At 48.9% G+C, this 24,598-nt stretch overlaps 1 protein-coding gene across 2 annotated transcripts in view; it reads right to left on the bottom strand.

The window, feature by feature from the left end:
* RIN1 (Ras and Rab interactor 1) overlaps nucleotides 1-23,647 on the bottom strand; it is a 64,951-nt gene extending 41,304 nt beyond the window's left edge. The window contains exons 1-3 of one of the 2 annotated variants that reach the window (XM_068261350.1): nucleotides 23,532-23,647; nucleotides 20,012-20,119; nucleotides 13,243-13,420 (exon numbers count right to left, since the gene is read on the bottom strand). In XM_068261350.1, the coding sequence (XP_068117451.1) occupies nucleotides 13,243-13,420; nucleotides 20,012-20,043 (210 nt within the window). In that variant the 5' untranslated portion in view covers nucleotides 20,044-20,119; nucleotides 23,532-23,647. Of the gene's footprint in view, nucleotides 1-13,242; nucleotides 13,421-20,011; nucleotides 20,120-23,195; nucleotides 23,277-23,531 lie in introns of those variants that run through there. The other variant, XM_068261351.1, reaches the window with a different exon arrangement.
* Between the last annotated feature and the right edge of the window lie 951 nt (nucleotides 23,648-24,598).

Here is a 24,598-nt window from a genome sequence, read left to right as displayed (position 1 = left end):
ATATCACCCCTACTATCCCTGTCAGCCTGTGTGATGACCACACTTACCCCTGGAGGCTCCCTCTGCATATCACCCCTACTATTCCTGTCAGCCTGTGTGATGACCACACTCACCCCTGGAGGCTCCCTCTGCATATCACCCCTACTATCCCTGTCAGCCTGTGTGATGACCACACTCACCCCTGGAGGCTCCCTCTGCATATCACCCCTACTATTCCTGTCAGCCTGTGTGATGACCACACTTCCCCTGGAGGTTCCCTCTGCATATCACCCCTACTATTCCTGTCAGCCTGTGTGATGACCACACTTACCCCTGGAGGCTCCCTCTGCATATCACACTTACTATCCCTGTCAGCCTGTGTGATGACCACACTTACCCCTGGAGGCTCCCTCTGCATATCACCCTTACTATCCCTGTCAGCCTGTGTGATGACCACACTTACCCCTGGAGGCTCCCTCTGCATATCACCCCTACTATCCCTGTCAGCCTGTGTGATGACCACACTTACCCCTGGAGGCTCCCTCTGCATATCACCCTTACTATCCCTGTCAGCCTGTGTGATGACCACACTTACCCCTGGAGGCTCCCTCTGCATATCACCCCTACTATCCCTGTCAGCCTGTGTGATGACCACACTTACCCCTGGAGGCTCCCTCTGCATATCACCCCTACTATCCCTGTCAGCCTGTGTGATGACCACACTTACCCCTGGAGGCTCCCTCTGCATATCACCCCTACTATCCCTGTCAGCCTGTGTGATGACCACACTCACCCCTGGAGGCTCCCTCTGCATATCACCCCTACTATCCCTGTCAGCCTGTGTGATGACCACACTTACCCCTGGAGGTTCCCTCTGCATATCACCCCTACTATTCCTGTCAGCCTGTGTGATGGCCACACTTACCCCTGGAGGCTCCCTCTGCATATCACCCCTACTATCCCTGTCAGCCTGTGTGATGACCACACTTACCCCTGAAGGCTCCCTCTGCATATCACCCCTACTATCCCTGTCAGCCTGTGTGATGACCACACTCACCCCTGGAGGTTCCCTCTGCATATCACCCCTACTATCCCTGTCAGCCTGTGTGATGACCACACTCACCCCTGGAGGATCCCTCTGCATATCACCCCTACTATCCCTGTCAGCCTGTGTGATGACCACACTTACCTCTGGAGGCTCCCTCTGCATATCACCCCTACTATCCCTGTCAGCCTGTGTGATGACCACACTCACCCCTGAAGGCTCCCTCTGCATATCACCCCTACTATTCCTGTCAGCCTGTGTGATGACCACACTTACCCCTGGAGGCTCCCTCTGCATATCACCCCTACTATCCCTGTGTTAAGCTTGGGGGTGTAATCTCCACAGTCAGCATACAACACATAAGCTGACGTGAAGGAGGTACACACACCAGCACAAGGGATCAGGATATCCCCAGTTTAGTGGAGGAGAGGACTGACTCCAATAGGAGATTGTGGTGCACAGAGCCGGTGCAGATCTGAACAGCCACAAACACTTTCGTAATAACGTCTCAGCGCAAGGTAGCGCTGAGCGCATAAACCAGGACTGAGGAGATCAGGACAGGTAGACAGAATGAACGCTTGCTAGCTAGCGATTACTTAGCGACAGCAAGCGTCCAAAACCAGACAGACTGGAATGAGGCAGCCAATGCGTTGCGGCGATGGCGTGCCTCACAAAGACAGGACAGGAGAGACAGGAAATAGCAGGATCGAGATAGATGAACGTAACACAGATAAATATACAATAAGTATGTTTTCCTAGCGTATTACAATTACAGCTATCAATGAAACTATTCGTAACGTCTGACTAACATATGTATATATTGGCAATGAACCGATATATGACATAAGCAGGAACTCTGACTAAGACTGAAGTAATACAGGGAACAGGACTCAGAAGGATTCGCTATCTCTTCGCAGAGATGAACGCAATCCACAAACAGGACCAGGAACAGGATTCAGAAGGATTCGTTATCTCTTCGCAGAGATGAACGCAATCCACAAACAGGACCAGGAACAGGATAACTAGCTCAGCACGGGTGTTCACGATACGCGCAAACTACCAAAACGTGCTGGAAAACTGACTAGCTGAACACAGGAAATAAACAGTTCGTGTACGTATATATCAGCGACACTGATATATTAACGTAACACGAATACAAGGAAAATAACAAAATGCGCAAGTATGCGTATATATTGGCGATGAACCAATATATGACACAAGACAAGCAAGTAGCAACTTCTAGAACAAGAGCAGAACTAGGAGGACTCGCTGACCCCTTCGCAGGAGTCAGCGCAGTCCACACGGACCAGGAACGAGGTGGGGCACGAGCAGAGTAACAGATAGAGTCTGAAACTATGATAGCCCATGAGGCATTGCAGGAAGCAGTTCTTTATACTGAGGTCATCCAATGGGAGCAGACCTGCAGATTCCCACACAAGTGAATGGTAATTAATCACAGGCTGATAGCAGGAAAAGGCAGACAATGATATGCAGCCTGCAGGAAAGGGACCGCCCCTCCACTGCAGCAGACAATGTTTGTTTACACAAAAGCATATTAAACTGTCATAAACTTCAGAGCGACTGCAGATGGAATCAGCAACTAGTTTAAGTGCAAACCAAACTATGCAAGCAAATGCATGTAATGACATTAGAACTGCTTGGTTTGCAATACCAGTGCAGTCAGCAGTAAACGCTACAGAAGCGATCATAACAGTACCCCCTCCCTTAAACGCGGCCTCTGGACGCCTATGAAAACTGACATATTTCTCCTGAACCACCCAAACCAAAAAATCAGAAGTGGGAAATCCAGCAAACTGATCTGACTGAAAATTCATGAAGGTCGGATCCGTCCGACAAAACCAAATTCCCGAATCAGTCTCACCAAAACTAGACCAATTGGAACCAGAACCTACCGAACCATGCCCGTCAGCACTACAAGCCTCAGTGTGACACCCATCAGAACCACGACTTCCAGAAAACAACCCCAAGAAACTCTCTGCGCGATACCCACCGCCTTCCAAGGACTGTCCAAAAACGCCAAAGCCTTTGCAATGCCCACCGGAACTGTCCCTACCAACACAAAACCCACCGTTGAACCAGTCCAAGGTACCAGGACAAGTTTCCTCAGAGATCTCCCAGAACACTTGGAAGCTCCAAAGAGATCCCCACAGGTCAGAACGCCCCTTAGGCTCACATGGAGAACTATCAAGAACCCCTATGGAACCCAGGGCAACTCCAGAGTCAGGGTCACAAGGACAAACATCAAGATCAGGGCTTTTAGGGACCAGAACCATCTCCGGGCATGCAGGCCAACCGGCAACATCAGAACATGTCTCCACTAGGGAAGCACGTGAGCACGCTAACACAGACACATCTGGGCAGTCTGGCATACGAAGCACATCTGGGCACACCGGCACAAGAGAAACCTCTGGGCATGTCAAGGAACTGCGAACCTCAAAGTCAGTCAAGACAGGACCGAAACCAGAACTGGGCAAAAAAAATTCATCATGACTAGACTTCATAGTTACTGGATTCTCACTAAAAAATGCAGGATCAGACTTAGATGTCGCTGATTCCAGCAGGGTTATTAACAAATCATGTTCAGGGGCATTTACAAGACAGGGCAAATCTTCTGATGTATGCACTGAACTAGACAGGGTTCCCATAGCTTCTTCTGGACTAGACAGAGACTCATCAAATACACTGGACTGGAGCTCATGAAGGGCTGCAAAACAAGTCAATATTGCAGCAATCCCCACTGAACTAGGCAAAACTGAGTAACTCACTGGACAGGAAGGGGGCTCTGGAACTTCTGCCACACCGGCCAGAGAACCAGAATTTTCCAGGATACAGGGCTGGGTTTCAGAAACACTCATTAACCCGGACTGAAATTCTGAGATTTCTATTATTTTTTCCAGCGAGTCAGAATTATCCATGTTACAGGGCAAGACTTTTGAAACATTCAGAGGACAGGGCTGGAGTTCCTCGGCTGTTACAACACTGGAGAGGGACTCAACAACATTGGTTAAATCAGACTGTGTACAGGGCAAGGTATCTAACACACTTGCTGACGAGGACAATATTTCAATGGCTTCTGCTTCGCTGGGCAGAAATTCATCAAGTTTTATTAGAGCAGACTGTAATTCCAAAACAGCTGCTAGACAAGTGAATATTACTGCAACACCAACTGAGGTAAGCAGTGCTTCAGCCTCCTCTGCTAAAGGGTTTAAAGTATCCAAAGTACTGGGTGAAGCATAAGACTCTGGGCCACAGCTTCACTGGACAGGATCACTGAACAGTCCATATTGCAGGGCAAAACCATGGAAGCACCTGCTGGACAGCATAATGATTCTGTGACCTGAGTTTCATTGGAGAGATCTACTGCACAATTCATGGTACAGGGCAAATTTATTGGAAAATTTTCTGAACAAGGTAATAATTCTGCGATTTCAGGTTCACATAGCAGATGCTCTGAGCTATTCACGAAACTAGAGCGAGGTGTAGAAACAGGAAGATCAAGACACAATGTTTGCGCATCTGAATCACCATTCATTTGTAAAGTTGGAAAATTCAGATGCTGGGGTTCTGAGTTTACTAGACAGGATTGCTGGGACTCGGAAACTGATGTAGTGCATCTATTGGCATCTGCTGGATCAGACAGGAGTTGAACTTTATTAACACAGGTAATTTCTGCAGAAGTGTTTGCAGAGACAGGCAAGATTTTTCTGGTGTCTGTTTCACTAAACAAAGAGTCATGAGTACTGGCTAGGCTGGACTCGAAAGTCAGCAGGACCTCTGGGTCCTCTGCTGAGAAATTTGTGCAGGGCAAGATTAAGGAAGTATTAGTAATTTCTGTCTTACTGGGAAGTAACACTGAGTTATCCATGGTACAGGGTGGAATTACAGGAACTTCAATTTCACACAAAAGGAGCTCAGAATCACTCGCTGAATCAGCCAAAGGTGCTGAAGCAGGCGAGTCCTCAGGAACTGAGGAAGTGGAACAATCTCCACTTGACAGTGTGTCTTCCCTGGTATCAACTGATTGAATTGCATAAAAATCGTCCAGAATCATTCTCCACACATCGATCAATGGAGCCACAAAGTCATACCCACACACACCAGTTTTTATTAGGTTATAAGCAGACTTAATGCATGCATTCAATACTAATTCACTTTTTGCACTGTAAAACTGACAAAATGAACTTGCATCTTTCTTCCATTCATAGACCAGAGCTTCCATCTCTCCTTTCTCAAATGGAGGATCCCATGCATATTTAACAGCTGAGCATTCCGGCTGATCATAGTTTGCAAATGTGTTAGTGGCAGAAACATACATTGGGTTATTTAGCAGGTGATTGGCCGATTTCTTATTCCTAAGGATCTCCAATACCTGTAGCAGGTATTGAACTGTAGTGTATGCAAATTTCCCTTGCTGCACGAATAAATTGATCTGTTCAATACTCTGTAATATATCTTCATAATCATATTCAGATAATTCATTTAAACAAGAACTTTTATTTTCCCTGGCTAGCAATGAAAGTTCATTAGTAGTTTCATAGGTCCATTTGACTCCCCTGAATGGTGACTGAATTTCATTATCTACTACTGGCGGAGTCTCATTACAGATCTGATGCGCAGTCGCCAAGGGCAACGACTCCGCTGATTGTAACGCTTTTCTTTTGGAGCGTTTACGTTTGGCTTTAGACCCTGCTGCCTTAGCAGAAGAAAAGTTATCAGAACAATTATCTGCTTGCTGATTATTTTTGTAGGCAGTAGAAGGAGCAGCTGATTGACAAGCTGCCAGGAGCTTATCAAAAGGGCTAGGCAAATCGGTTTTGCGCAGCCAGTTATGGATCACAAACGCTAGAAATTCCAGTGGTCTTTCTTTTAAATTGGTATGATCCAAGACATCGTAGGCCCACTGAAACAATCTTCCCTTAAATAAAACATAAACTAGCTGGGGGGCCCACGTTGAAACAGGAGTAGCCTGGAGCTCAGGATTGGCCAGGAACCTGGCACATTCAGAAAAAAACTCATTTTCTGTTTCAGAATTGAGCTTCTCAAATTTCTTAAAGGAACAGGAACCATAACAAACAGTGTCATTTTTGCTGGGAACCCCCCCCACAATGGGGATTGGTAATGGGGCTATCATAATGTTAAGCTTGGGGGTGTAATCTCCACAGTCAGCATACAACACATAAGCTGACGTGAAGGAGGTACACACACCAGCACAAGGGATCAGGATATCCCCAGTTTAGTGGAGGAGAGGACTGACTCCAATAGGAGATTGTGGTGCACAGAGCCGGTGCAGATCTGAACAGCCACAAACACTTTCGTAATAACGTCTCAGCGCAAGGTAGCGCTGAGCGCATAAACCAGGACTGAGGAGATCAGGACAGGTAGACAGAATGAACGCTTGCTAGCTAGCGATTACTTAGCGACAGCAAGCGTCCAAAACCAGACAGACTGGAATGAGGCAGCCAATGCGTTGCGGCGATGGCGTGCCTCACAAAGACAGGACAGGAGAGACAGGAAATAGCAGGATCGAGATAGATGAACGTAACACAGATAAATATACAATAAGTATGTTTTCCTAGCGTATTACAATTACAGCTATCAATGAAACTATTCGTAACGTCTGACTAACATATGTATATATTGGCAATGAACCGATATATGACATAAGCAGGAACTCTGACTAAGACTGAAGTAATACAGGGAACAGGACTCAGAAGGATTCGCTATCTCTTCGCAGAGATGAACGCAATCCACAAACAGGACCAGGAACAGGATTCAGAAGGATTCGTTATCTCTTCGCAGAGATGAACGCAATCCACAAACAGGACCAGGAACAGGATAACTAGCTCAGCACGGGTGTTCACGATACGCGCAAACTACCAAAACGTGCTGGAAAACTGACTAGCTGAACACAGGAAATAAACAGTTCGTGTACGTATATATCAGCGACACTGATATATTAACGTAACACGAATACAAGGAAAATAACAAAATGCGCAAGTATGCGTATATATTGGCGATGAACCAATATATGACACAAGACAAGCAAGTAGCAACTTCTAGAACAAGAGCAGAACTAGGAGGACTCGCTGACCCCTTCGCAGGAGTCAGCGCAGTCCACACGGACCAGGAACGAGGTGGGGCACGAGCAGAGTAACAGATAGAGTCTGAAACTATGATAGCCCATGAGGCATTGCAGGAAGCAGTTCTTTATACTGAGGTCATCCAATGGGAGCAGACCTGCAGATTCCCACACAAGTGAATGGTAATTAATCACAGGCTGATAGCAGGAAAAGGCAGACAATGATATGCAGCCTGCAGGAAAGGGACCGCCCCTCCACTGCAGCAGACAATGTTTGTTTACACAAAAGCATATTAAACTGTCATAAACTTCAGAGCGACTGCAGATGGAATCAGCAACTAGTTTAAGTGCAAACCAAACTATGCAAGCAAATGCATGTAATGACATTAGAACTGCTTGGTTTGCAATACCAGTGCAGTCAGCAGTAAACGCTACAGAAGCGATCATAACACCCTGTCAGCCTGTGTGATGACCACACTCACCCCTGGAGGCTCCCTCTGCATATCACCCCTACTATCCCTGTCAGCCTGTGGGATGACCACACTTACCCCTGGAGGCTCCCTCTGCATATCACCCCTACTATCCCTGTCAGCCTGTGTGATGACCACACTCACCCCTGGAGGTTCCCTCTGCATATCACCCCTACTATTCCTGTCAGCCTGTGTGATGACCACACTCACCCCTGGAGGCTCCCTCTGCATATCACCCCTACTATCCCTGTCAGCCTGTGTGATGACCACACTCACCCCTGGAGGCTCCCTCTGCATATCACCCCTACTATCCCTGTCAGCCTGTGTGATGACCACACTCACCCCTGAAGGCTCCCTCTGCATATCACCCCTACTATTCCTGTCAGCCTGTGTGATGACCACACTTACCCCTGGAGGCTCCCTCTGCATATCACCCCTACTATCCCTGTCAGCCTGTGTGATGACCACACTCACCCCTGGAGGCTCCCTCTGCATATCACCCCTACTATCCCTGTCAGCCTGTGTGATGACCACACTTACCCCTGGAGGCTCCCTCTGCATATCACCCCTACTATTCCTGTCAGCCTGTGTGATGACCACACTCACCCCTGGAGGCTCCCTCTGCATATCACCCCTACTATCCCTGTCAGCCTGTGTGATGACCACACTCACCCCTGGAGGCTCCCTCTGCATATCACCCTTACTATCCCTGTCAGCCTGTGTGATGACCACACTCACCCCTGGAGGTTCCCTCTGCATATCACCCCTACTATCCCTGTCAGCCTGTGTGATGACCACACTTACCCCTGGAGGCTCCCTCTGCATATCACCTCTACTATTCCTGTCAGCCTGTGTGATGACCACACTCACCCCTGGAGGTTCCCTCTGCATATCACCCCTACTATCCCTGTCAGCCTGTGTGATGACCACACTTACCCCTGGAGGCTCCCTCTGCATATCACCCCTACTATTCCTGTCAGCCTGTGTGATTCCCACACTCACCCCTGGAGGCTCCCTCTGCATATTACCCCTACTATCCCTGTCAGCCTGTGTGATGACCACACTCACCCCTGGAGGCCCCATCTGCATATCACCCCTACTATCCCTGTCAGCCTGTGTGATGACCACACTCACCCCTGGAGGCTCCCTCTGCATATCACCCCTACTATTCCTGTCAGCCTGTGTGATGACCACACTCACCCCTGGAGGCTCCCTCTGCATATCACCCCTACTATCCCTGTCAGCCTGTGTGATGACCACACTCACCCCTGGAGGCTCCCTCTGCATATCACCCCTACTATCCCTGTCAGCCTGTGTGATGACCACACTCACCCCTGGAGGCTCCCTCTGCATATCACCCCTACTATTCCTGTCAGCCTGTGTGATGACCACACTTCCCCTGGAGGTTCCCTCTGCATATCACCCCTACTCTCCCTGTCAGCCTGTGTGATGACCACACTTACCCCTGGAGGCTCCCTCTGCATATCACCCTTACTATCCCTGTCAGCCTGTGTGATGACCACACTTACCCCTGGAGGCTCCCTCTGCATATCACCCCTACTATCCCTGTCAGCCTGTGTGATGACCACACTTACCCCTGGAGGCTCCCTCTGCATATCACCCCTACTATCCCTGTCAGCCTGTGTGATGACCACACTTACCCCTGGAGGCTCCCTCTGCATATCACCCCTACTATTCCTGTCAGCCTGTGTGATGACCACACTCACCCCTGGAGGTTCCCTCTGCATATCACCCCTACTATCCCTGTCAGCCTGTGTGATGACCACACTTACCCCTGGAGGCTCCCTCTGCATATCACCCCTACTATTCCTGTCAGCCTGTGTGATGACCACACTTACCCCTGGAGGTTCCCTCTGCATATCACCCCTACTATCCCTGTCAGCCTGTGTGATGACCACACTTACCCCTGGAGGCTCCCTCTGCATATCACTCCTACTATCCCTGTCAGCCTGTGTGATGACCACACTCACCCCTGGAGGTTCCCTCTGCATATCACCCCTACTATTCCTGTCAGCCTGTGTGATGACCACACTTACCCCTGGAGGCTCCCTCTGCATATCACCCCTACTATCCCTGTCAGCCTGTGTGATGACCACACTTACCCCTGGAGGCCCCCTCTGCATATCACCCCTACTATCCCTGTCAGCCTGTGTGATGACCACACTTACCCCTGGAGGCTCCCTCTGCATATCACCCCTACTATTCCTGTCAGCCTGTGTGATGACCACACTTACCCCTGGAGGCTCCCTCTGCATATCACCCCTACTATTCCTGTCAGCCTGTGTGATGACCACACTTACCCCTGGAGGCTCCCTCTGCATATCACCCCTACTATTCCTGTCAGCCTGTGTGATGACCACACTCACCCCTGGAGGCTCCCTTTGCATATCACCCCTACTATCCCTGTCAGCCTGTGTGATGACCACACTCACCCCTGGAGGCTCCCTCTGCATATCACCCCTACTATCCCTGTCAGCCTGTGTGATGACCACACTCACCCCTGGAGGCTCCCTCTGCATATCACCCCTACTATTCCTGTCAGCCTGTGTGATGACCACACTCACCCCTGGAGGCTCCCTCTGCATATCACCCCTACTATCCCTGTCAGCCTGTGTGATGACCACACTTACCCCTGGAGGCTCCCTCTGCATATCACCCCTACTATTCCTGTCAGCCTGTGTGATGACCACACTCACCCCTGGAGGCCCCCTCTGCATATCACCCCTACTATTCCTGTCAGCCTGTGTGATGACCACACTCACCCCTGGAGGCTCCCTCTGCATATCACCCCTACTATCCCTGTCAGCCTGTGTGATGACCACACTCACCCCTGGAGGCTCCCTCTGCATATCACCCCTACTATCCCTGTCAGCCTGTGTGATGACCACACTCACCCCTGGAGGCTCCCTCTGCATATCACCCCTACTATCCCTGTCAGCCTGTGTGATGACCACACTCACCCCTGGAGGCTCCCTCTGCATATCACCCTTACTATCCCTGTCAGCCTGTGTGATGACCACACTCACCCCTGGAGGCTCCCTCTGCATATCACCCCTACTATCCCTGTCAGCCTGTGTGATGACCACACTTACCCCTGGAGGTTCCCTCTGCATATCACCCTTACTATCCCTGTCAGCCTGTGTGATGACCACACTCACCCCTGGAGGCCCCCTCTGCATATCACCCTTACTATCCCTGTCAGCCTGTGTGATGACCACACTCACCCCTGGAGGCTCCCTCTGCATATCACCCCTACTATCCCTGTCAGCCTGTGTGATGACCACACTCACCCCTGGAGGCTCCCTCTGCATATCACCCCTACTATCCCTGTCAGCCTGTGTGATGACCACACTTACCCCTGGAGGCTCCCTCTGCATATCACCCCTACTATTCCTGTCAGCCTGTGTGATGACCACACTTACCCCTGGAGGTTCCCTCTGCATATCACCCCTACTATTCCTGTCAGCCTGTGTGATGACCACACTTACCCCTGGAGGCTCCCTCTGCATATCACCCCTACTATCCCTGTCAGCCTGTGTGATGACCACACTCACCCCTGGAGGTTCCCTCTGCCTATCACCCCTACTATCCCTGTCAGCCTGTGTGATGACCACACTTACCCCTGGAGGCTCCCTCTGCATATCACCCCTACTATCCCTGTCAGCCTGTGTGAAGGCCACACTTACCCCTGGGGGCTCCCTCTGCATACGACCATAGGGCCCAACCGTCCCGTTTTCGTCGGGACTGTCACGATTTTGGGGGGCTCTCCCGCTATCAGCCCCCCAAGTCCCGGGCGGCAGTGGGCAGTGAGGGTAAAAAAAAATGATCGAGGCGCCAGCCGCGGGTAAGTGGGTTGCGGGACGCGTGCATCCCATTACTACCTCCCTCCCTCCCTTGGAATCTGGCCCTGTGTGTCCCCCCGTTAGCAGAGTGCGGAGCGGGCTGTCATTACCTGCGTCCATGCGTACCGATGTCCAGCTTCATTCTGCTTCCTGTGACGTCACAGGAAGCAGGAAGGCTGAATGAAGCTGGACATCGGTACGCATGGACGCAGGTAATGACAGCCCGCTCCGCACTCTGCTAACGGGGGGACACACGGGGGCCAGATTCCAAGGGAGGAAGGGAGGTAGTAAGGGGATGCACGCGTCCCACATCCCACTTACCCGCGGCTGGCGCCTCGATCATTTTTTTTACAGTGGCACCCATCCTCACCCTCCTCACCACCCACGGGCACCCTCACCCTCCTCACCACCCACGGGCACCCTCACCCTCCTCCCCACCCACGGCCATCCTCACCCTCCTCACCACCCACGGGCACCCTTATCCTCCTCCCCACTCACGGCCATCCTCACCCTACTCACCACCTACGGGCACCCTTGCCCTCCTCCCCACCCACGGCCATCCTCACCCTCCTCACCACCCACGGGCACCCTTACCCTCCTCCCCACCCACGGCCATCCTCACCACCCACGGGCACCCTTACCCTCCTCCCCACCCACGGCCATCCTCACCACCCACGGGCACCCTTACCCTCCTCCCCACCCACGGGCACCCTTACCCTCCTCACCACCCACGGGCACCCTTACCCTCCTCACCACCCACGGGCACCCTTACCCTCCTCACCACCCACGGCCATCCTCACCACCAACGGGCACCCTTACCCTCCTCCCCACCCATGGGCACCCTTACCCTCCTCACCACCCACGGGCACCCTTACCTTCCTCCCCACCCACAGTCATTCACCCTCATCCTCCTCCCCACCCACGGCCATCCTCACCCTCCTCACCACCCACGGGCACCCTTACCCTCCTCCCCACCCACGGCCATCCTCACCACCCACGGGCACCCTTACCCTCCTCCCCACCCACGGCCATCCTCACCACCCACGGGCACCCTTACCCTCCTCCCCACCCACGGCCATCCTCACCCTCCTCACCACCCACGGGCACCCTTACCCTCCTCACCACCCACGGGCACCCTTACCCTCCTCACCACCCACGGCCATCCTCACCACCAACGGGCACCCTTACCCTCCTCCCCACCCATGGGCACCCTTACCCTCCTCACCACCCACGGGCACCCTTACCTTCCTCCCCACCCACAGTCATTCACCCTCATCCTCCTCCCCAGCCACGGGCACCCTCATCCTCCACCCCAGCCACGGCCATCCTCATCCTCCTCCCCACCCACGGCCATCCTCCCCCTCCTCCCCACCCACGGCCATCCTCACCCTCCTCACCAGCCACGGCCATCCTCACCCTCCTTACCACCCATGGGCACCCTTATCCTCCTCACCACCCACGGGCACCCTTACCCTCCTCCCCACCCACGGCCATCCTCACCCTCCTCCCCACCCACAGGCACCCTTACCCTCCTACCCACCCACGGGCACCCTCCCCACCCACGGGCACCCTTACCCTCCTGAACCAGGATAGAAAGGACCAGTGTGGTTTGAATTATAAAACAACATATGTTTCTTATAAAATCTTTATGGTATGCGTGACTAGAGGCGTGGTAAGGGCGTGGCCAGGGGTGTGGCTTAAGTGTCCCTTTTTCTCATCTCAAAAAGTTGGGAGGTATGTACAACCCATACTATTCCTGTCAGCCTGTGTGAAGGCCACACTTACCCCTGGAGGCTCCCTCTGCAGTATATGCAGAGCAGTGGCTGAATTAACACTGAGGTGAAGCCAGACACTCTGCGTTAGAAGGAGTCTGTCAGAAATGCTGACTAGGGTTGGCGATCCTCTTGGAGTCGGAGAGCGGGAGCTTTCTTGGTGAGGATAATCATACACGGGTTCTGTTGTGCTACAAAGACAAGGTACAAGAGAGGTTATAAAGCACTACAGTAATGTAGTGCTCAAACACAGCTGACACATAAAACACTCCTGACCATATTACTGTATGTAAAGAAAGTTCTTGAAGACTACTTCCAGTGGAAAAGAGTTTCTGTCATTAATTATGGGCCAGCTGGTGAGTAATTAACCTTACCACCTTGGCAACAATAAGAAATCCTTCAATTGCAGGTTTCTATTTTTCACATGCGTGCGTGTTTTGCACACTTGGGCGGAACAACTAACAGCCAATCAGATTTCCCCCATTGACATCAATGGCAAAATTTAAAAGGCTGCTATTATCACAATAATAAAGCCAGGGTCCCCAAATTTGGCACAGTTGGTCACTGACCAATGGTGACCGAGGTTAAAAATTCAGAGAAAGTGGGCGGAGCATAAAACATTTTACATGGGAAAATGTAAACTGCAGCCATTTTTACGCAGTTAATGGTAGGGTGCTCAAACTTGGTGCAGTTGGTCATTGGGTGACTGGGATTAATGTCCATGAAAGTGGGTGGTGCCTACAACAGCCAATCAAAATTCAACTATTAATTTTCATGGGGAATATTTAAATTGCTGCCATTCTTACACTGTTAATGGCAGAGGCCGCAAAACTGCTACAGTCGGTCATTGGGTGACTGGGGTTCAAACTTAGAAATTTAGAAAATGGGCGGAGGCCCAAACAGCCAATCTGATGTGTTTGATTGATTTTAATGAACATTTAAACTGCTTCCATTCTCACATCATTGATGCCAAATACCCCAAAGCTCACAAACTTGGTCATTGAGTGACTGTGTGTCACCCAACAACAACCAAATACATACTCGGGCAATGCTGGGTTCAGCTAGTATTATATAAAATCTGTTTTAGATAAGGCAGTTTTTTATGCAAATGCTGCTAAGTTGACAATCCATGCCTGGCCGTTAATTGTGAAGAAATGTTTGTGTGTAGCTGGAAGTAATGATGTCAGATCTGCTTATCCTCATGTGGTTGCCTCGGGCATTCCTGGAAGTTTTGATGCCACAGGTGAGACTCCTGCTGTTACCCCGAACCCATATTAACAAATAATGGTATGAATACTTCAATAAACAAAAACAATCTCATCTTAAGGTAAAATTCCAAATGAAATAACTTCCAGCTTAAAGCAAACTTAAAGTAAAAACAAACGTATGAGATAATGAATTGTATGTGTAGCACAGCAAAGAAATAGCGCATTACAGTAGTAACAAAGAAAAGAGTCTCATGTTGTTTTCCAGTACAGGAAGAGTTAAGAAACTTCAGTTGTTATTTATGTATAAGAGCTTCTCTGAGCTCTCCGACCCAACTTGGTCCTGTTTTCTGAAGCCCTTATACATCAAATAAACAGTGAGAGTCAGGTTGAGATACTGCAGGAGAGTTCAAAGGGTCATTAGCTCTGCTTCGATTTATAGTTTAAAAAAGTGTGGTTTGTAAACTGCAAATATGACAGAATGATGCAATGTTATAAAGAAAATCTATATAACTGAAAATATGAGACTCTTTTCTTCACTACTAATGTTCTATTCCTTATCCGTACTACACATGCAATTCATTATATCATACTTCTTTCACTTCAAATTTGATTTAAAGTGTGTTAAAGTGGATCCGAGGTGAACTTTTACTCATTGCATATGTGTGTTCCTTTCCTATTGTTTATAGGGCATTCCTCAAGCCAAATGCTTTTTTGTTTTTGTTTTAATACTCTAATTCCCTATAAACTACATAAACCACGCCCACAGGTTTTCAGAGAGCCTTGGCAGTAGCAAGGGCTCATAGGAACTCAGTCTGGGCAGGAGGAGGGGGAGGTATTACTAGCCATTGATTTCAGAGGCAGAGGGGAGGAGGGGGGATTAGGTTTTTTTCACAGGCTGAGTGATCAAGATACAGATAAGCCTGCCTCTGTGTAATGTTTCCAAACAACATGGCTGCTGTCATTGTATCACAGGAAGAAATAATAATTTTCTATTAAAGATGTTTGCAGCTAGATTTGCTGTGTAAACTATCTAAACTTTAGATAAGATATATGGACAAGTTACTTGTTATAGTTAGTTTTTCATCTCGGATCCACTTTAAAGTACCTGAGGCATCAAATAGCTCAAAAATAAATACTTAGCTAAGAAGAGGAAATATCCCCTTACATAAGTTTGACAAGAAATGAGAGAGTAGCATTCCATTGGATACACAGACACGAATAAAGTCCTCGGAAAGTAGAAATCTTTCTCCACGCTAGCTAAAGGTAAAAGCAATCTTTTTTATTTTTGAAAATTCTGTGTGGACCAGCTGCCACTATCAGGTGGGATAGGTCTACACAACAATTAAACAAAATAACATAAACACACACAGACACACAAACAAAAAGAGAAAAATAACATACAACCAGTGGATCACCCCCACCCCTGCATTCCCCTCAGTGACAAATATGTCTACACAGGGATCACAAAGGGAACATTAAGTCCAGGAATATAAAGTGGCAGAGACATCAATTATGCTATCATTATATCACAGTTTAGGGCATCAATCCAGGGTTTCCAGATTTTAGTACATTTTTGCAGATACTTCCTGGCTGTATATATGCTGCTTTATATAAATGCAACAAGTCATTGATTTATTTCTTCCAGGCTTGTAAAGATGGGACCCAGAGATCACTAGATTTCCCATTAAACGACACCCGATGTAAAATAAACGAATGAAATAAACAATTGTATCTATACTCCTTTTCCTAAAAATGACTTTTTAAGATATTCCACAGTTTTATTTTATTTTTACGTTTTTACTGTTTTATTGTTTTTGCTCAACGACACCGTCATTGACGTATGCCAGAGCTAAAATCTATGAACTATTGACCCCTTTTATCTGTTTTCTGCTCTCAGAAGCCATTTTCTGCTAGGAAAGTGTTTTATAGTTGTAATTTCTTATCAGTGAGGATCGCACTGTAGTCTGACCCAGTCCTGACTCCAGACAGGAACTGCCACTTACATATCTGATGTTTGAATCTTTCAGGCAGAGAAAGAAAAAAAGGAACACAGCATAGTTACTTGTGTGCTAGGCACTGTACATACACATGTCTATCTCATCATGTCACATGTCACCTCAGGTATCCTTTCAGGACTATAACTTTCCAATAATAGAATAGGAGTAGGCCAGGGGTGTAGCAATAGCCATAGCAGCCACTATTTGGGCCCTGAAGCAGAGGGGGTCCAGGTGATACTTGATGTATTCACTATTAACTTTCTTATGTTCCTCCACCCTCGATCAGTGTCCATGGACTATATGCAGTTCAGATTGTATGAGCATGTAAATTGCCAATTAACTCACATCTGTAGGTTTGGGGCAGGTGGCAGTGCTTGTGAGTGCCTACATCTGAGGGCCCCATAAAAGTTTTGCTATGGAGCCCCATAATTTCTAGCTTCGCCACTGGAGTAAAGACCACTATTAAAGACTACTGTGATGTAGTAGAGGGGAGTGTGGATGGATGTCAGTCCCAACAAGCTCCTGGTAGGCTCTCTAGAGACAAGAGTCTTTGTCCTATCACATGAACAAGCACACACATTGAGGCAATGGAAGGACATAACCAAATTATGTAAAAGGTAAATTGGATCTTGGCTTGTGTCTTGTAGGTGAAATGTTACTACCTATGTGTGTTGCTGGATTTCTGCCCAGAGTCAGGCTTTAAATTAGTGAAGCAAGCTTTTATCAAAGTAATGTTTTATCCTGGCTCAGCGAACCTGACTTCTGACATCTTCCAGGCTAGGTTCACAGTAGGATGTTGCGTTGTAAACTTGCAATGCAGCATTACAATGCAACGCAACAAAAAAAAAAAGCGTATCGCTCCTGATGCTCTGTAGGGGACAGCCGAGTGACACGGCTGTCCCCAGTACAGCGCTGCCTTAGATCGCAGCGCTGTGCATTGTAAATTGACGGCGGTGTCGCCGTCCAGCGGTCGCCGCTGGGAAAATCATAAGGGAGCAGAGCTCCGTCATTCAAGCGGAGATGCCTGTGCATCGGCGCGTGCAATTTCCTGAAAAGCCCTGCCCCAGGACTTCAAGTCTGCAAGCGGTTAAAGTGGATCCGAGATAAACTTTTACTTATTGCATAATTGTGTTCCTTTCATATAGTTTATAGGGCATTCCTCAAGCCAAATATTTTGTTTTGTTTTGTTTTAATACTCTAATTCCCTATAAACTAAACAAGCCTCGCCCACAGCTTCCCCAGAGTGCCTTGGCACTCTGAGCCTTAGTAGCAAGGGCTTATGGGAGCTCAGTCTGGGAAGGAGGAGGTTACTAGCCAGAGATTTCATAGGCAGAGGGGAGTCAAGTTTTCACAGGCTGAGGACTGGAGATGCTATCAGCTTGCCTGTGTGTAATGTGACAAACAGAACATGGCTGCCCTCATTGTATCACAGGAATAAATCATAAACTGTTGAAGCTGTTTGCAGCTAGATTTACTGTGTAAACTATCTAAACTTTAGATAAGATATATATACAAGATACTTGTTATAGTTAGTTTTTCATCTCGGATCTGCTTTAATGCTGTTACCGTCGCATACAGTAGGTACAGTAAAGCATACAGTCAATGAAAAGTATGCTTTCCTGTACCCGGTAACGTGTGCATTTACAGGTAGCGCACTGCAGCAGTGCGTTACCATAATGCCACAATGCAATGCTGACGTCGCACTGTGAACGTCGCATACACTTCTCATTTCAGTGCAGTAAGCTGCATTATATAACTGTACAATGCAGCACCGTAACGTCCTACTGTGAACCTAGCCTCACAATCGCTGGGTGATATGGATGATGGTTATGATGATGCTACTTCCCGCCACCCCCAAACAAATGCAGAGCAGCGCGCATTGGAAACCACTTACCAGAGCTCCGGGGCGTCACTATTCACTGTGTTACCGTCTACTGCATCCTCTGCACGGCTCCCAATGAGAGTCACGTGACTCGATGCAGATCAGGTGACACATTGGGAGCCTACAGAGGATGCAGCAGAGCAGCAGCTGTAGAAGTGAAGAGAACCAGTGCCCAGAGCTCTGCTAACTGGTTTCCGCTGCGCGCTGCTCTACAATAATAAGAGAGAGGGAGAGAGACAAGTCCAGAATTTTTGAAAAAGTAGCCGGGCGGCATGAAAAAGTAGCCGGGTGGGGTGAGATGAGAGAATGCAGGGCCGGCGCCTCTCTGCACAACTCTGCTTATAGCAGAGAAGGAGGTGAGCCAATGACAGCCGGGTGCTCACCAAAACTAGCCGGGTGGAGCGCCCGGCTAAAAGAGCCTGGGGAGAACACTGAAGCCTCTGTGGCTCCCTGGTTTACCGCTAGTTGGTTAAGTCCTGGTTAATGGGGACTCTACTGTAACTGCATCTCATTGTTGCCTACCTCCCCCATTCTCTCCCTCAGAGGGTAATCTCAAGGCTCGCCCAGCTCTGCGTGTGATGTGGTAATTACAGTCAAGACAGCTAATTTCGGGAAACAGTGATTTGGGTGCCGTCACAGGCCATGAGTTATGGCTATAGCGGCGCTCAGTGACTAATTTGAGCATCGGTGATTGCCGGAGCTAAAATCTGGAAAAAAACCACGGTAATTTGGCCCGCCGGTGCCCACATTACATGTCCCCCCAGGTTGCAACAACTGGGAGGGGGAATAACATTAACCAGACTTTCAGCAGGCGCAGGGATGTCAGAGCCGGATAATCGACAAGGCAATTTAGGCCATTGCCTAGGGCCTGGAGAGAGACTAGGGGCCAAGTTGATGCTAGCCCCCACAAAATCTCACCAAAAAGAAGCCAGGAGGCCATCAAGGGTGGGCCTAAAGTTCCCCATTTCACCTTAAAGGACACCTCAACAGAAAGGAATATGGAGGCTGCCATTTTATTACCTTTTAAACAATACCAGTTGCCTGGCAGTCCTGCTGATCTCCTTCGTTGCAGTAGTGTCCGGATCACTCACCTGAAACAAGCATGTGACTAATTCAGTCAGTCTTCAGTCAAAAAGATCTGATCTCCATCCTAGTTCAGGGTCCATGGATAAAAGTATCAGATGAACAGCAGGACAGCCAGGAAATAAACAAGTGTAATTTGAGCACCCAGCTGTCTGCTGAGTTGAGAGCTAATATGTTAAAACAGTAGTTTAACCCTTTCTGTGGTCCCAGCAAACCAGGAAGTAACTACACTGCAGCATCTTTGAAGGAGCTCTATAAGCTGTAACAAGGAAATGTTGTTCTGTAAAGGTCTTATGGAGCAGAGAGGAAGTTCTGAGTCCTGGTCCACGTTAATCCATCTCTGGGTGCTGTATAATGCATGCTGTAGACATGACACCTTGCTCACCAATCAAACACTGATAAGCCCTCCTGTTTGACATGCAGACATATAACACCTATACAAAGTAACACTGAACTCAGTACAGCAGCAGTAAAAGCATTGCTAGACTTTGAAACAAACATGACATCCTGACTCATACATCATTAATGCGCTCAGATTATAACCGTTCCCTGCAGGAATGCACTGCTGAAAGCACTGAATATCTCTATATGTCTCTTGTACAGTAGACATACCTCGTTGTGTTGGGATCTAATAGAGTTTCCATGCCGGGAATCCCAGCTTTGCCTCCTGCTTCCTCGAGATGCTTGATCTGAATTGGAGGACAGGATTACAGAGTCACGCTGCAATTAAACCGGGAAAGATTATTACTCACGGCAGAACTTCAGCAACACACAACAAGCACAATGCTGCATACCGCAAGCCTGCTGTATATACACCCTCAGGGAGCTTTCATCTAGTACTGTAGTCATTGCTTTTTACTTTCAAAGGTTTATGAAAGATGATAGAAAATCAAAACACAGAGTTACATTTTATGGTATCTTCTACAAAACATTAAACAATTTTCAGCAGGGCTGAGGAGTCGGTACAAAAATCATCCGACTCCCCAGGTTTCTGAAACCACCGACTCCGACTCCAGGTACCCAAAATTGCTCCGACTCCTTAGTTTAATTTTTACAAAGGCTATGGATTTGGTTCAAAAATCATCCGACTCAGACTCCTCAGTTTACTGAAACCACTGACTCCGACTCCAGGTACCCAAAATTGCTCCAACTCCACAGCCCTGATTTTCATCTACCTATATAACACATACATTTATAGATGCCCACCATATTCGACCATCAGATATAGCCCTCTTTGATGGAAATCTGATCTGAGAGGGATCTATTATGGTCACACACTGCACGTAGGTTGCCGATAGATTGCAGCAAAAAAAACGATTGAAAATCTGTGAAGCCGATGTGTTGGCAGTGGAGCGTATGCTCACCTGTCCACTGATGCGCTCCTGTGTCCTCTCTCCATTCCAACCGGGCACAGGTACCGTGACCCAGTGCCGCGTACGTTACGTGACCACATAAGTATAGTTGGGCCATAGGACACATGCACCCTGGCAGCGACTGGAGGATATCGCCAGCAGACAGGTGAGTGGGCACTCTGCTGCAGCACTCTCCATGGCTCCAGGAGAGCACATTTTAGATCGGGGGAGGGAGGGGGGGGGGGTCACTCTGCTGCAGCACTCTCCATGGCTCCAGGAGAGCACATTTTAGATCGGGGGAAGGGGAGGGGGTGGGTGTTCCATTTGTCACCCTGAAATCTAGTCCCACGCACCCGACCACCAAATGCAATTGGAAATAACATGTCATGATACAGCGATTATTTCACCGCCAACAAACCAATCTGTACTTCTTATCCATCACAGCTGATTATAAAAAACATTTTTCCAATCCACAAAATTGCCGATGAACTATCGCTTTAAGAATCGTTCACAGTTGATTGGGAACATCAATGGAGTTTATTTCCTGTCAATTAAATCACAATTATCTGTTTGCTCATCAGGGCATGGTGTGTACCAGGCATCAGGGCATGGTGTGTACCAGGCATCAGGGCATGGTGTGTACCAGGCATCAGGGCATGGTGTGCACCAAGCATCAGGGCATGGTGTATACCAGGCATCAGGGCATGGTGTGTATCAGTCATCAGGGCATGGTGTGTACCAGGCATCAGGGCATGGTGTGTACCAGGCATCAGGGCATGGTGTGCACCAAGCATCAGGGCATAGTGTGTACCAGGCATCAGGGCATGGTGTATACCAGGCATGCTGTGAACCAGGCATCAGGGCATGGTGTGCACCAGGCATCAGGGCATGGTGTGTACCAGGCATCAGGGCATGGTGTGCACCAGGCATCAGGGCATGGTGTATACCAGGCATGCTGTGAACCAGGCATCAGGGCATGGTGTGCACCAGGCATCAGGGCATGGTGTGTATCAGGCATCAGGGCATGGTGTGTACCAGGCATCAGGGCATGGTGTGCACCAAGCATCAGGGCATGGTGTGTATCAGTCATCAGGGCATGGTGTGTACCAGGCATCAGGGCATGGTGTATATCAGGCATCAGGGCATGGTGTGTACCAGGCATCAGGGCATGGTGTGTACCAGGCATCAGGGCATGGTGTGCACCAAGCATCAGGGCATGGTGTGTATCAGGCATCAGGGCATGGTGTGTACCAGGCATCAGGGCATGCTGTGTATCAGGCATCAGGGCATGGTGTGTACCAGGCATCAGGGCATGGTGTGTACCAGGCATCAGGGCATGGTGTGTACCAGGCATCAGGGCATGGTGTGCACCAAGCATCAGGGCATGGTGTGTATCAGGCATCAGGGCATGGTGTGTATCAGGCATCAGGGCATGGTGTGTACCAGGCATCAGGGCATGGTGTGAACAAGGCATCAGGGCATGGTGTGTGCCAGGCATCAGGGCATCGTGTGTACCAGGCATCAGGGCATGGTGTGTACCAGGCATCAGGGCATGGTGTGTACCAGGCATCAGGGCATGGTGTGTACCAGGCATCAGGGCATGGTGTATACCAGGCATCAGGGCATGGTGTGTATCAGTCATCAGGGCATGGTGTGTACCAGGCATCAGGGCATGGTGTGTACCAGGCATCAGGGCATGGTGTGTATCAGACATCAGGGCATGGTATGTACCAGGCATGGTGTGTACCAGGCATCAGGGCATGGTGTGTACCAGGCATCAGGGCATGGTGTGTACCAGGCATCAGGGCATGGTGTGTACCAGGCATCAGGGCATGGTGTGTACCAGGCATCAGGGCATGGTGTGTACCAGGCATCAGGGGATGGTGTGTACCAGGCATCAGGGGATGGTGTGTACCAGGCATCAGGGCATGGTGTGTACCAGGCATCAGGGCATGGTGTTGTACCAGGCATCAGGGGATGGTGTGTACCAGGCATCAGGGCATGGTGTGTACCAGGCATCAGGGCATGGTGTGTACCAGGCATCAGGGCATGGTGTGTACCAGGCATCAGGGCATGGTGTGTACCAGGCATCAGGGCATGGTGTGTACCAGGCATCAGGGCATGGTGTGTATCAGGCATCAGGGCATGGTGTGTACCAGGCATCAGGGCATGGTGTGTACCAGGCATCAGGGCATGGTGTGTACCAGGCATCAGGGCATGGTGTGTACCAGGCATCAGGGCATGGTGTGTACCAGGCATCAGGGGATGGTGTGTACCAGGCATCAGGGCATGGTGTGTATCAGGCATCAGGGCATGGTGTGTACCAGGCATCAGGGCATGGTGTGTACCAGGCATCAGGGCATGGTGTGTACCAGGCATCAGGGCATGGTGTGTACCAGGCATCAGGGCATGGTGTGTACCAGGCATCAGGGCATGGTGTGTACCAGGCATTTGGTTAGATGAAAGTATCCAGATAAAACAGTCCTTCGTGCATAATTCTTCTATGTAGCAGTTATTCTCATTTCCCTGCTTATATAACCTGTTCAGCAGCACAAGGCAGTCTGAATATCACACTGTGTAGAGGAAAGAACACTGCCACTACTCTCCCACATAGATGATAAGCTCTGTGGGGTTCAGCTCTCCATAATGGCACACGTGGGCACTGGGACTGGCATCCCGTGTGCCTGCCTGCCTGGCCATCGCTGTCACCGCACCGTCCAAGTGTACAGAACAAGTTGGCGTCCTATAAAGAATGAAGATAAAGTAAAGTCTGCACTCACCTGGTATTCCCCTTGAGAAGCAGCAGAGTCCAGATCCTCTGTGCGCCCGGATTCCAGCCCCTATGGGCGTTCCCGGGGTGACTAACCCTCAGGGTGTAGCAAGGTGTACACGCAGCTCCTTCACTCACCATTTCCACCCTCCCTCCCTCCTGCACTCAGGCTGCTCTCCTCGCATGCTTGCTCTGCACAGACTTGTGAAATAAGAGATTCCAGCAGAACTTGAACACAGGAGGCTCAGTGTGACTGATTTTCACTTTTTCCCAGCGATATCCCCATGTCATTTGTATGAGGATAGTACTATGCTGCCTTCTCTGCATAGAAAGACTTGAGGAAATTAAGGACCTCTATGTTGAAAATGTGTAGATTGTTAACACATAAATATAAAAATGTGTTACAGGAAGCAGTAAAAATCTAACTAGCCTATCTCCTCATGGGGGTTCTTCATTATTTACAAAAAAAAACAAAAATTTGCTTTCCTAAAACAGAAAGAATTTGCGATAATTCAGGTTGGAGTGAGCTCGAGATGTCTCCCAGAGCACCACTGCATATGCAAATTAACCATTTCATTATTTACAAAAGCCCTCCCAGTAAAGGATCTATACAAAAATACAAGCATACAGTTATGTTCAAAATTATTCAACCCCCACTGAAATTGAGTGTTTTGGCCAGTTTGACATTGATTTTGATCATTTCACTCATCTTGTTTAGAATTAAATCAAAGAGGCACTTGTAAGTCAGACAAATATAACATAACATTTATAATGAAATTATACATTTAAAAACATTTTGGAGTGGCCATCGTAGTCACCAGACTTAAATCCGATTGAGAACCTAAGCAGTTGCAGCGCACAAGCCTAAAGGTGCGTACACACATGCGACTATAGTCGTTTGTAACGATCGTTCCCCGATCTTTACCAACGACGATCGTTACAAAAAACGAACCACCGACTATTAAGGCAAACGACGAACGAGCCAAATCGCTACAAAAGAAAGTTCTGTCTCGGCGGATTTTAACCAACGACGATCGTTTGCAAAAGTAGTACATCGTTGGAAACGATCGTTCGTAC

This window comes from Hyperolius riggenbachi, chromosome 11, assembly GCF_040937935.1.
Source record: "Hyperolius riggenbachi isolate aHypRig1 chromosome 11, aHypRig1.pri, whole genome shotgun sequence".
Lineage (NCBI taxonomy): Eukaryota > Metazoa > Chordata > Amphibia > Anura > Hyperoliidae > Hyperolius > Hyperolius riggenbachi.
The sequence above is the reverse complement of the archived record's forward strand: the minus strand, read 5'-3'. Positions and strand labels throughout refer to the sequence as shown.